A 14255-nucleotide genomic window follows, 5' to 3' on the forward strand; every position below is an offset into this window, starting at 1 on the left:
TCCTTTTGGATTGGAGCTGCGACTCAGGTGGCTCATTGGGGCTTGGGCGCGCAGGCTGTCTGTAAGATTGAACGCTGGGAATCGGCTAGGTATAGATCCTACGTGCGGCCAACCTTGTTGTAATATGTTGGGTGGGGGGTCGGGGTGGTATTTGCTTGGTCCTCATTACCCCCTTTCTTCCCCATGACCCCCCCCCATGTTGTCACTTTTTGTCTCGTAGGATTACCATTGTTGGTATGGGTGCTCGGTCACTCGTATGTGTACTGGGGTGCGTTTCGTGAGGGAGTAGGACCGAACGGCCGTCAGTTGGGGGTCCCCAGGGAAAAGGCGACAGTGCGATGGATCGGCATCAGGGGTATGCTGTGGAGTGAAGTTCTGCCTACCTGGCGCCACCATGCAGAGTTGGATAGACCTCCGGACGTGGTAATGCTACACGCGGGTGGGAATGACTTGAGTCTTCGGGCATCCAGGAACCTGATCCAGGACATAAAGTGCGACTGCCTGCGGCTCCTGTCATCCCACCCGGGTCTAGTGATCGTGTGGTCTGATATTGTAGCGCAGCGGGCATGGAAGCGCCAGGTCGGTGGAGGCTGTTAACAGAGCGCGTAGCAAAGTTAATCGTGAGATTGGGCGTTTTGTTTCTCAGGTCGGGGGTGTCTCGGTTCGGCACCCGGAGTTGGAATCGGCGTCCGCCGACCTGTTGCGGCGGGACGGGGTCCATTTAAATTCAGTTGGGAATGATATCTGGGCCTTAGGGCTTATGGAAGGGGTCGACAAGGCTTTGGTGTTGTGGGAGGACCCACGCGCACAAGGGGTCATGCGCACTCGTGGTGGCGGAAAGGAGGGGGGTGTCTGAAGGTGGGGGTTTTGCACAGAGGAGAGGACGGAACCCAGTGCCGGAGCGGGTTACCTCTAGTGGTGCAAATGTTTGGTGAAACGGGTCCTTGCTGGGTTGAGTCTCAGCGGGACATGGTGTGGGCAACATTTCGCCAGGGCTCTCGAGTCGGTGTGTTGCGGCTGAGGGCCAGAAGGTGGGCCAATGTTGCAAGGAACAGTTTTGTCAACCTTCAGGTACCCCCCCCTTCCTTTTCGGGTGTTCTTCAATGAAGTTTTGTATTGTTATATTGCCTGTGTTTTGTTATTAATAAATGGGGCTGCTGTGGCCTTTATATCCAATGTCACGCAGTGTTGGTGTTTATTTTAGATAAGAACCCCAGGGGGTAGGGGGTTTTGGGTGAATGATAGGCCTTTAGTCAGACATTCCGGAGTCAGTCTCTTTAGTACTTTGTGGAGCCCCTTTGACTCTCATGACCTGCCGCAATGTAATGCTTAGCTAAACATCAGTTTCTGTCTGTGGAATCTCAGCCCATTTCTCATGGCTAATGGCACTTTACAAATATTGTTTGGTTTCTGTACTGCAATCACCTTCTCCAAATTCAAAGATTTTCTATTGTGGCCAAGTCAGGCAACTGTGATGTCCACTCCAGAATCATCCTGGACTTCAAAAACCAGACCTTGGTAAACTGTGAAGTATGCTTGGCATTATTGTCCCCTTGGAAGGTCCAATGGCATCCAAGCTTCAGGTGACTCCTAGAAGACATTACTTTTTTTTTTTTTTTTTTAAAATTCTGATACTTGATTCAATTCTCCACACCCTGCAAGTTTCCAGTACCAGAAATGGCTAAGCAGATAGAGATTAGAAAATTGATTTGATAGAAATCAACTTTGTATAAAAAAGGAAAAAATGTGCAATATTTTTAGCTTAAATTGCCAAAAATAGCTGCCACCACCTTATACAATGCAGGAGATTGCAGAAGCCAAGAAAGCCTTAGATGACCTTGGGCATGGGCAAGCAGCCTACCTACCCCATAATGTCCTGCAGCCACACATCACATGATACTGTACAGCTAAAGAGGAGAGACTGCGTAAAAGAAGAAGCAGGAAATGCAGCTGCCATACAGCAAGTCACAGGTCCTAACTTAGAGATAGGGAGGGATAGCCATAGAGTACTGAAGAAAGTGTAAAGGGCACTTTGCACACTACAACATTGCAGGTGCGATGTCGGTGGGGTCAAATTGAAAGTGACGCACATCCAGCGTCGAAGTCGATATTGTAGTGTGTAAAGCCTTTTTGATACGATTAATGAGCGCAAAATTGTCGTAATCGTATGATCGGTGTAGCGTCTGTCATTTCCATAATTTGGAAATGACCGATGTTACGGTGTTGTTCCTCGTTCCAGCGGCATCACACATCGCTGTGTGTGAAGCCGCAGGAACGAGGAACATCTCCTACCTGCATCCTGCGGCTCACACCAGCTATGCAGAAGGAAGGAGGTGGGCGGGATGTTTACGTCCCACTCATCTCTGCCTCTCCGATTCTATTGGCCGCCTGCCGTGTGACGTCGCTATGACATCGCACGACCCGCCCCCTTAATAAGGAGGCGGGTCGCTGGCCAGAGCAACGTCACAGGGCAGGTGAGAGCATGTGAAGCTGCCGTAGCGATAATGTTCGCTACGGCAGCTATCACTAGATATCGCACCAGCGACGGGGGTGGGGACTATCGCGCTCAGCATCGCAAGCATCGGCTTGCGATGTCGTAGTGTGAAAAGTGCCCCTAAGGCTCCTTGCACATTAGTTTTTTTCTACATCATTTTGTCATAATTTTTGAAAATGGTGGCATAAACAAGTTAACCATCTTGACACCATGACATTTAGCTATGAAACTTTATTAAACTTCGCTTTTTGCAATTATAAAGATTGTACAAAAACATGATAATAACGATATAAAACTATTTCTAAGTGTCTTATACATAATTAAGCAATCAAAATCTTGTACAATCTGATGGTCTTCAGTCCTGTAGAAAAAGAAAAAAAAATTAGTGACGTCCTTAAAGAACATGAAAAACAGAAAAGGTGGCACTGGAATATGGCACTCAGCAGTCCCTTTAGATGCATGTATCTACGAAGGAACCTCATGTTTAGCACTGCAGTTCAATAAATTACTCTGCATGGTTTGTAATGTAAATTTACCCTTGACGCACTAGCCTTCATTTGTGTGCTGCTGTTGAAATAGACATACTGAACTGCAGTGGTGAGTGCTATGCCCTCTATTTGATACATAGAGCAGATTAAAGAGGTGGTTCACTACTTATTTTTCCAAGCCAAGCCACATCGATATAATGTTGAGAAACAAGGCTTCTCTCAAATACCTTGTGTTGCCAATAATAGTGCCTCTGAGCAGAGCTGTTGGGGTCTGCTCATCCCCTTCACGTGACCCCCCCAGGTTCTGTGATCTCTGATGTCCGGTGATGTCAGGTCAACTTCCAGTTGACCTGACATCACCGGAGCTGGCCCCACTCTTCCTGAGTGACTGGGCTTGTCACAGCCCAGTATCGCTCCTGCTTGCGGCGCTCTGCAGTGAATGAGAGCAGGGATATTCATGGCTGCGATGAGTGGTGACACACTGCTCACAGCCTAGTCACTCAGGGTGAATGGGGCCAGCCGCGATGATGTCAGGTCAACTGGAAGTTGACGTCACATCACCGGATCCCAGAGGTCACAAGAAGGGGATAAGGGGACCACAATAGCGCCGCTCACAGGCACTATTGGCAACACAAGGTATTTGAGAGAAGTTTCAATGAAATTTCAACAAATGTTTGAAGTAAACATAACACCATCTGTAAAGCAGCTGAAGTTCAAAAGAGGATGGCTTATACAAATGGATAGTGATCCTAAACACACATCAAAATCCACAATAGACTACCTCAAAAGGTGCAAGCTGAAGGTTTTACACTGGCCCTCACAGTCCCCTGATCTGAACATCATTGAAAATCTATGGCTAGATCTCAAAAGTGCAGTGCATGAAAGACAACAAAGAAATCTCACAGAAAGACTCTTGGCTAACTACAAAACGTGTTTATAATAATCTTTATTTCTATAGCGCCAACATATTCCGCAGCACTTCAGCTGTGATACTTGCCAAAGGGGGTGCTACTAGGAACTAACCATGCAGGCAGTACAAACTTTGGCATCAGTCCATTGTTCTTTTTTTTAATAATTTTAAAATTTAAAAGATGAAAGAAAATGTTTTTCTTTGCCTAAAATACAAAGAAAATGTAATCCAGATATACGTTACTGGGGAGGCGGTGGTGGCGCAGGGTCAGCGATAATGAGGGCTCAGGGGAAGGGAGAGTGTCACGGAAGTGGAGTAGCTAAGAAGGGTTACAGGACAGAGGGTCGGTGATAACTGCGGGTCCGGGGTTATAGCGGCGGTGGGTTCCATTGATCTGCCAGTGAGCTGCGGGCTACATTGAACTGCCAACGCTTGACGCAATCGACTTCAAGAAAATGGCCACGGAGGCTAATCTGCACACACGCCACCTCCGCGACCATTTTTTTTAAGTTCATTGCGTGAAGCGCTGACAGTTTAATGGAGACCGCAGTGCGCCAGCAGATCAATGCCGCCTGCCACCGTGATATCTCGAGTCTGCGGTATCACTGACTCTCCTGAGCCTCAACATTCCCTCTGCCGAGCCCACAGCATTGCTGACCCTCCTGAGCCGCGACACCCCCTCTTCCTTGCTGACTTTGCCTCCTGTGACCTTCCTGAGCCGCTCCATCACCGCCGCCCTCTGGTTAGCTATTTTAAGAAGCACTAGGATTATAAGACGGCCTCTCATTTTAACATTACATTTATTTTTCCTATTTTCCTCCTCTAAATTTGGTGTGCGTCTTCTAATCCAATGTGTCTTATAAAACAAAAAATACGGTGAACAATATATTCATGGAAAGGCTTCTTTAGTGTGTAAAAATGTAAAATAATATAGCAAAATCTATCAGTTTATGGACATAACTGTATGCATTGCATATAATATTAGGCTCTTACCGGATTAAACAATGACCTCAGAGCTGGAATGATGGTTCTTCATTCTGCGTATGCTATGTTGTGAAACCTTGATTGATCCTTCAGCAAACGCATCTCCAACCATGTTAGTTGCATGACATTGGTAAGTTCCTTCATCTTCCTTTGTCAAAGGCTTTATCTAAAGAAAAGATTATTTGTCTTTGTAACATATATTGTCACAGTATATCATTCATATTATTACATGGCATTGAGCAGGTTCCTCTGTATATATTCTATTGCTCTAAGCTTACCATAACCCAGCTAGAGCTTTCATGACGGGAGGGGCCACCTCGAACTTGCACAGCAACGTTAACTCTGTCTCCAGGAAGCTCTTCAAACAACCTTACTCCTTTAGGAGACTCAGTAACCTCGAAAAAAAGGAACATGTAATAAACATCACATTAGATTAATAAATATTATTTATCATAGGTTAGTAGCAAAAAAGACGTAAGCCGGGTATGGACATGAGATTTAAGTAGGTGGAATACTCTGATTTCATAACCACTCATAACTACTCATAGCTATATCCTCTACTTGCCCAACCAAACTTGCATGTGAATAGAAGGGTATATGGCCACTGTAAGGCCATATTGATATATAGCAAATATGTCACTGATTTTCTTTATAAATTCAAGTCCACGAAAGTTTATATAACAAGTTCATATAACAGTACATATTTTTGTCATTTCATTTTTTTGGAATCAGGCTTTAATATTTGCTTAGTGTGGGACTCACTTTAGAGACAACCATGGATCTTCTCCTCCAAGCATCATTTGTCCTCCATTGTTTTAGGCACAGCAGCTCATCGTTATATATGGCTGTGCCTGGTAAAACAGCTTCTCCTATTCAATATCAATCTAGTTAATGGGACGAGCTTCAGTACTAAGCACAGTCATCCATTTGCCTGTACTTTAAAGAAGCAGGAGGGTGGCATTTCCCCTACTGTGCCAATTAGAGATGAGAAAAATTCAAACTAACCTGTTCACATGGATTTTCTCAGGAAAGTAATTTTGCAGAGAACTTATTCTTCCCAAATTTAATGTTCCTTTATTATGCTCTGAGCTCTCACCAGACCCCAAAGTACAATAAATGTAAGATATGAAAGATTTAAAAAATGCTTGTACTAACTTTACAGCTCACCTCTTTGGCCTGTCTGCTCTTCACCAAAACCTGTCCGCTATTCGCTCATCATCAGATCGATGTCACTTGCATTGAAATCCTCAGGCCTGTCATGCTGGGCCACGACTTACAGCTTTAAGGAAGGGTTCTACGCATAGGCATGTAAAGTTTTGGATCCAGCACCTGTCACGGATTGTGACGGGATCACTAGGCACAGGGGAGCCTGAACTGAAACTCAGGTTACGAGAACTCTCTCTGACCCAGATCCCAAAGAGACGCCTAAAGATGACGATGTTTGGGCCACCCTAACTTCTGAATAACCCTGTTCTAGTGCCACCCTTTTCTCCACCCAGGAGAGGGCTGGGACAGGAGAAATTAATCCCTCACAAATAAACAGATGGGGAAAAGCCAAAGCTCAAACTTATAGCAATCACTCAGAGCTATAGACAATACCTGATCAGGAGGAAACTAAAGGAAGGTAGGAAATAATCAATCAACAAGAGTATTTCCACAACACCCCAAACAGCACAGAGAGGTTCACCAGCAACTGGATATCAAAGCACAAGGTCCGTGATCGAATGACGCTAACATTGGTATGGGAGACCAGGCTCCACCATCTTGACAAGGGAAAAGGCGACTGTGATAGGTCTCCTGCAACATGTGACTCAAGCATTAATCCACAGGCTGGCAGAAATTAACTCTTGCAAGCCCAATTACTAGCAAGAGTACAGTTGATCAATGTCCGAGCCTGTCTGTGCAGCTCTGAAGCAGTATTGTGTGGAGAGACTGACTGTGTGAAGGAAGTGACGAGCAGGGCGTAAACAGGCTCACAAATGGAATCTACAATCATCGCACCAGGAGGGGGAATTATTAAAGGACAATCAGGATCTGACTGTCCTCAATTTATCAGCCACAATTTTGGACATTACATAGTTTGTAAGGCAGAAGGAAGACCAATTTTTTGTGCAGCTGTTCTGCAGTGTTGAACAGTGGAAGGTAAAAACCCACAGTAGGAGTCAATTTTCTTCATAGGGAAAAGTATTCTTTCCCGACTCCTAATCTGGGTCAACTATCTACCTGTAATATTATGTTATTCATAACCTTCTATACTGTTGCTTTCAAGAAAAGCATAGATTCCTCTCGTAAATTCATTCAGTGAGTTGGCCATCACCACTTCCCCAGGAAGAGAGTTCCAGAGCCTCACTGCTCTTACCATGAAGAACCCTCTTCTACGCTGATGTAGAAAATTTCTTTCCTCCAATCGAAGAGAATGCCCTCTTGTTCTTGTCACAGTCCTTGGTACAAACAGATCATGGGAGATATCTCTGTATGACCCTCTGATATACTTGTACATATTTATTAGGTCTCCTCTAAGTCTTCTCTTTTCTAGAGTAAATAGACCTAATTTTGATAACCTTTCTGGGTATTGTAATGCACCCACTCCATTTATTATTTTAGTAGCCCGCCTCTGAACCCTTTCAAGTTCAGTAATGTCTTTCTTGAGCACCGGCGCCCAAAATTGCACACAATACTCCAAGTGTGGTCTGATGAGTGATTTGTACAGAGGGAGAATGATGTTTTCATCTCGTGCCCCCAGACCTCTTCTAGTGCATCCCATCACCCTATTTGCTTTGGTGGCTGCTGCCTGACACTGGGCACTCCAATTTAGCTTCTTATTGACTAAGATGCCTAAGTCTTTTTCCATGTCTGAAAAATGATCAAATTGAATTATTGAAGAAGGGACCCAATTTTGTACCTAGTACCAGGTTTAATATCTTTGAAACAATTGTTGATGTTAATAATTTCCTACGCAGGCTCACTGTAAAAATGCATTTTTTTAGTGAGGAATCTATTGAGGATCCAGCCACTGATATTGCACATGATGTTGATTTTGTCCCTTCATCCTTCACAGAGCAGATCTCTTTGCAAAATATACGGGATCTTTCTGATTCAGGGGGGTTGTATTTATTCTCTGCATGATGATAATTGTTCTAGACGTGTTCCTAATAGTAAATATTATCCTCTTCAATCCAAATGTGCGACTATGGATGATTTTCAAAATATTGTAGAGGAGGAATTAATTAAACTATCCAAAAGCAATAGGAACATACACCCTAATCTTTCTATTCAATAAAGATCTGCTCTGTGGGATTTACGGGACAATGTGGACATCACCATCAGGAATTCTGATAAAGGTGGTTCGCTTGTTGTATTAGATACTGGTTTCTATGAAAGAGAACTTAGTGACATGTTGAGTGACAGTACAACATAAAAAAATTCCTGCTCACCCTACTAATTTTGTGCTTTACAACGTTTTTTGGATGAGGGTTTACATCTTGGAATTATTAATCACAAACAGTATGAGTTCCTCAATCCAAAATTTCCCTTAATTCCATTGTTTTATGCCCTACCCAAAACCCATAAGGGCTCGTTTCCACCTAGTTTCAGGCCCATTGTGTCTGGTATCAATTCCCTTCTTGAACACATCTCTGAGTGGTTGGATACGAGGTTGCAGGCTTTGTCTCATGTGTCACCCAGCTATATACGGGACTCAAAACATATTCTAAATATGTTTTCTGATTTTTTCTGGAATGAACATTATAGCTGGGTGACATGTGATATTCAAAGTCTGTATACCTCTACCCCGCACGATTTGGCTATTTTAGCTTTGAAACATTCACTGCAAAAACATAGCAATTTTTCTCAAAATTTGCAATATTTTTTGGTGGAAACAACAAGGTTTTTGCTCAAAAATAATTTCTTCATGTTCTTGGGTTATTTCTATATTCAATTACGTGGATTTTTATGATCCAATGTTCAATGACTACAATGAGCACAATCCACCTGAGTCGGAGGTAATAACATACCGACCGCAAGCCCTGAACTTAACACCACACTAGAAGTAGCCGGGTAGCATACCTGAGAATCCTAGATGCCTCAAACCCAGCCGGAGGACTACATAACCTACGAGGCAGAAAGTGAAAAGAAACTATCTTGCCTCAGAGCAGATTTTCCCAAAGAAAATAGGCAGCCTCCCACATGTACTGACTGTGAGCGAAGATGAAAAGACATACACAGTAAGAGCAAGATGGAGCAAAGAGAGGCCACTCTATACTGAATACAAAAGACAGGATAGAGAACGGTCGGTATGAAAAAACCTTATCAAAACTTCCTACATGGAATGTGCAAAAAAGGAGGAGTAATCTAATATTCGCACGTTCACAATCCGTACAAAACTGGTGAAATTGTAGGAAAAAACTAGCAATTACTCTGCCGACTAATCCTTGCTAAAATAAATAGCAAAGACTGACTAGGAAGATATATCTTCCTTATCTGAAGGCACAAACAAAACAGGATATGATACAAAAAACCTTCAGAGATAATTCACAGAAGCAAATAACACACGAAAAGTATGAAGCAAAACCATGAACTTAGCTTCGCTTGGTAGTGGGGAAGCCAGAGGGACAAGAGACAGACTCCTATAGTCTCTGGAATTTCAGACAACTGGCAGAGATAAACAGCCAATACACACCTATATCTAAAATCAGGGTTTCAGCTGCAAACCAGGTGTGTAGAACTGGGGAACAGAATCTAACCACTAACCTCAGCGACCACAGGAGGGGGTCCAAGAGCAGAACTCCACCAGACAGTATTCACAACAGTGGATGTGCCTATGGGTGCCAGATTTTCTCCATCGCTTGTGAATATTTTCCTTACATGGTGGGAGGAGGAATATATTTTTTCTGTGAAAAATCCGTTTATTATGAATATTGCAATTTTTTAGATATATTGACGATATTATATTCATTTGGAATGGAGATGATAGGGATATTGATCAATTCATTTTCTATATTAGAAATAATCAATTTAATCTCTTTTTTACTTTTGAATATAATAGGATTAGTATCTCTTTTCTGGATATTAATTTTTCTTCCAATCTTGTCATGAACAAAATTGATTGCAATATTTTCAGAAAAGCATCTGCTGGTAATTCACTCCTCCATGCAAACAGTTGTCACCCCAAGCATGTCATTAATAATATCCCTATTGGGGAATTTATTAGAGAAAAATGTTGTTGTACTACTGAGTCCGCTTTTTCTAGTGAATGCAAGGCTATTGAGGATAAATTCACCAACAGGAGTTATTCCCAGGCAATTATTCGTAAGGCCAAAGAAAAAACTAATGAGAAAAATAGGGAACAATATTTGTCTAAAAAAATGGGATTAGATCCTAAAGTAAATAAATCTGCAGTTTTTTCTACTAGGTTTAGTCTGGATTATTTTTCTGTTTTGAATATTATAAAAAATGTTTTGCCTATTTTGACCACTGATTCGGTTATTAACCCCTTCAGCCCCCGGGCACTTTCCGTTTTTGCGTTTTTGTTTTTTGCTCCCCTTCTTCCGAGAGGCGTAACTTTTTTATTTTTCCATCAATCTTGCCATATGAGGGCTTGTTTTTTGCGGGACGAGTTGTACTTTTAAATGAAACCATAAGTTTTACCATATAGTGTACTGGAAAACGACAAAAAAATTCCAAGTGCGGAAAAATTGCAAAAAAAGTGGGATTGTACAATAGTTTTTGGGATATTTTATTCACCGTGTTCACTATATGGTAAAACTGATGTGTGGGTATGATGCCTCAGGTCGGTGCGAGTTTGTAGACACCAAACATGTATAGGTTTACTTGTATCTAAGGGGTTAAAAAAAATTCACAAGCTTGTCCAAAAAACGTGGCGCACGTTTTGCGCCATTTTCCAAAACCCGTAGCATTCTCATTTTTCAGGATCTGAGGCTCAGTGATGACTTATTTTTTGCATCTCGACCTGACGTTCTTAACGATACCATTTTTGCACAGCTGCTACGTTTTGATCGCCTGTTATTGCATTTTGCGCAAAATTTGCGGCGACCAAAAAACGTAATTTTGGCGTTTGGAATTTTTTTGCTGCTACGCCGTTTACTGATCAGATTCATTGATTTTATATTTTGATAGATCGGGCATTTCTGAACGCGGCGATACCAAATATGTATGTATTTTTTATTTTTTTAACCCTTTAATTTTCAATGGGGTGAAAGGGGGGGGATTTGAACTTTTAGGTTTTTTTATTTTTTTTTTAATTTTTTAAAACTTTTTTTTTTACTTTTTTTTTTTATTTTACTAGTCCCCCTAGGGGGCTATTGCGATCAGCATTCCGATCGCTCTGCACTATCTGCAGATCTCAGCTACAGAGCTGAGAACTGCAGATTTGCTGCTTCACTTTCAATGCCGGCTGTATTCCGGCATTGAGAGGAAGTGACTCATGTTAGCTACAGGCGTCATCACATGACCCTGTGCTACCATGGCAACCGCCGAAAGTCACGTGATCATGTCACGTGACTTCCGGTGGGGGTGGGGTAAGTCACTGTCATGGCGGCGCCCATGTACATATCGCTGCCAAGACTTTGGCAGCGAAATGTAAGGGGTTAATGGCCGCGGGTGGAAGCAATTCCACCCGCGGCTAGCAGGCACACATATCAGCTGTTGATAACAGCTGATATGTGCGCGTCTCACCGCCGCCCGCCGGCGGCAGGGGGCGGGGCTTACCGGCACACGATCCATGACGTATCTAGTACGTCATGGGTCGTTAAGGGGTTAAAAACATTTTAGAAAATGGGGTGAGGTTTGTTTCTAAAGCGGGCTTTACATGCTGCGATCTCGCTAGCGAGATCACAAGCGATCGTACCCACCCCCGTCGGTTGTGCGACACGGGCAAATCGCTGCCCTTGGCGCACAACCTTGCTTACCCCCATCACACGGACTTACCTGCCCTGCGACGTCGCTTTGGCCGGCGATCCACCTCCTTTCAAAGGGGGCACTTTGTGCTGCGTCATAGCGACGTCACACGGCAGCCATCCAATAGAAGCGGAGGGGCGGAGATGAGCGGGACGTAACATCCTTTCTTCCGCATTGCCAGTGGAGGCAGGTAAGGAGATGTTCGTTACTCCTGCGGTGTCACACACAGCGATGTGTGGTGCCACAGGAACGAGGAACAACATCGCTAATAAGCAGAAAACAATATTTTGTTTCAGGACGACCTCTCCGCGGCAAACAATTTTGACCGCTTTTGCGATCATTTAAGGTCACTCGTACTTGTCACACACTGCGATATCGTTAATGACGCCAGATGTGCATCACAAACACCGTGACCCCGACGATAACTCATTAACGATATTGTAGAGTGTAAAGCTCGCTTTAGAGGAATTGCACTATTGGTTCTATTCTATCCTCTAGCAATCAAACTTAGGCTATGTGCACATGCTGCGGATTTACCGCGGATTTGCTGCAGAAAATGTTTTTAACATTTCTGCAGTCATTCCCCAGCAAAACCTGTGTGTATAAAAAAAATGCTGTGCGCACATTGAGTTTTTTTATATCTGTGGATTTACCCGCGGAATTTCCACTGTGGAATTAACGTGCATGTCACTTCTTTTCCACAGGTGTGACATGTTGGACTATTCGGGTCGTCACAGGATTCTGCACAATCTACCCTACCCATGCAGGATTCAACCCCCCATGGTTTTGGCTCTCCATCCTGCAGTGCTGCCTCCACCAGCATTCACAAATCCTAGAAACACTTTGCACCACACCTGTCAGGCACACCAGTAGGCTGCTTAAGCAGGAATAGGGCCGACCACCTAAGGGTCAGACAGGGAGGTGGGAGTTGTCAAGTCAGTTGAGTGGTAGCCGTCGAGCTGAGAGGAGCTCTGAGGAAGATGGGAGTTGGAACTCCCAGGGGAGAAGTAAACTAGGTCGCAGACGGTGGTCTGGACCAAGAGGAGTCGGTCACAGGGTATTGAGGCTAGGTGCCTGGAACCCATCGAGGAGGACGGTCGGCAGCCTGGTCCTAATACCGGTCTAGGACCTAAGGCACGTTGGGGTACACGGAACCTAGGTCGGGGAGAAGCTTCAGGCGACCCGGCAATTAACCTGTGAAGGATGGTCCTTTATGGATTGTTCTCACCTGCTCAGAGATTGGGGGCACTAGCGCAACGAGGGGGATAGGGCTTTCCTAGCAAGTGGCCCACTGAAATCCCAAGTGTGAGCTCCTGAGAGCAGGCACTTTAACTTAGCCATAGTTGGGAGCGGGGCCCGGAAAGCTCCAAGCTACCGGGCCACAACAGACAAATTAAACTTTTGTGCCAGGAGGCAGGTTGCGAACCACGCATACTGCAAGGGATGGGAACCGGACGAGGTCCCCTCGAGAGACAACAGCGTTCAGAGACTTGGTTTACCCTGTTGTCAGCGTCTGCTTCATTGCTGAGTGAGTACCCGACTGACCCCTGCACTGCACCCACCGCATCACCATCCAGAGTCCTGGGGCCTACCCCTACCCGTGGAGGGCAACGTCATCTAGCTGCCCCACTCCATCACCCCGGGTACTCTCAACGGCAGCAGTGGTACTCCCAATTGCCCTATACCACGGGTGGCGTCACGATCTATACCAAATCCCCTGAAAATACTCCCTTTTTCATTTGAGTGTGGCCCCTAGCCCCCAGGTCCGGAGACCCTCGAGCCACGAGCCATCACCACCCCCGGATCCGTGTGGTTCGATCCGCTGCAGGTGCGGCACACCTCAAATTTCTGATGTCACGAACAGGATACGAACTGGGCCCACTAACCTGGGTGACGGGAGCCTTGAAAACCAAAGCTGCGGTGTCGAAATCCCGTTCCCGCCATTTTCTGCCAAAGCCCCGCCATTCATCCTAAGAGTTTGCCCAGAATCGGAAGTTCCCAGAAGGCCCCAGTGCGACAGTGAGTGGCTGGCAAAAACTGAGGGGGCATGGTGGCATGTAGCAGTGGAAGTGGAGCAGGGACGCCAGGACTCTGCCATAACGTTCCTGGGTACCGCAGAGGCAAGATGGCGGCTGCACTAGACTGGTCACCAGAGCGCGCTGCTTCTGGGACCACGACCTGGATCGAGCAAGAGACTGAACAACTCTGCAGGAGGATGCGGATGCAGTTCCTCTTTATCCTGGACCATTGGAGGGAAGAGATGAGGAGCTTGGCAATGGCGGTGCGAGCCCGTGAGATTGAAGTCCCACATGAGGAGCGGGTAAGCAGCTACCCATCCCCGGTTGACCTGGCCTATATGGCTGCAGGGTCCGGTCTGCCCCCGCCCATTGCATCGCTCTGCCACCGTCACCCTCATCCTCGGCAGATGCCGAGCTGCCTATCCCAACACCAGCAGCGGAACCTC

At 45.1% G+C, this 14255-nt stretch overlaps 1 protein-coding gene across 2 annotated transcripts in view; it reads right to left on the minus strand.

Annotated features, from left to right (window-relative positions):
- Positions 1-2705: 2705 nt before the first annotated feature.
- Positions 2706-14255, minus strand: part of IGFBPL1 (insulin like growth factor binding protein like 1) — a 73358-nt gene continuing 61808 nt past the window's right edge. Inside the window, exons 3-5 of one of the 2 annotated variants that reach the window (XM_075338882.1) lie at positions 5155-5271; positions 4902-5042; positions 2706-2855 (exon numbers count right to left, since the gene is read on the minus strand). In XM_075338882.1, coding sequence (XP_075194997.1) covers positions 2850-2855; positions 4902-5042; positions 5155-5271 — 264 coding nt within the window. In that variant the 3' untranslated portion in view covers positions 2706-2849. Of the gene's footprint in view, positions 2856-4885; positions 5043-5154; positions 5272-14255 lie in introns of both variants that reach the window. The other variant, XM_075338877.1, reaches the window with a different exon arrangement.

Source organism: Anomaloglossus baeobatrachus, chromosome 1, assembly GCF_048569485.1.
Source record: "Anomaloglossus baeobatrachus isolate aAnoBae1 chromosome 1, aAnoBae1.hap1, whole genome shotgun sequence".
Classification (NCBI taxonomy): Eukaryota; Metazoa; Chordata; class Amphibia; order Anura; family Aromobatidae; genus Anomaloglossus; species Anomaloglossus baeobatrachus.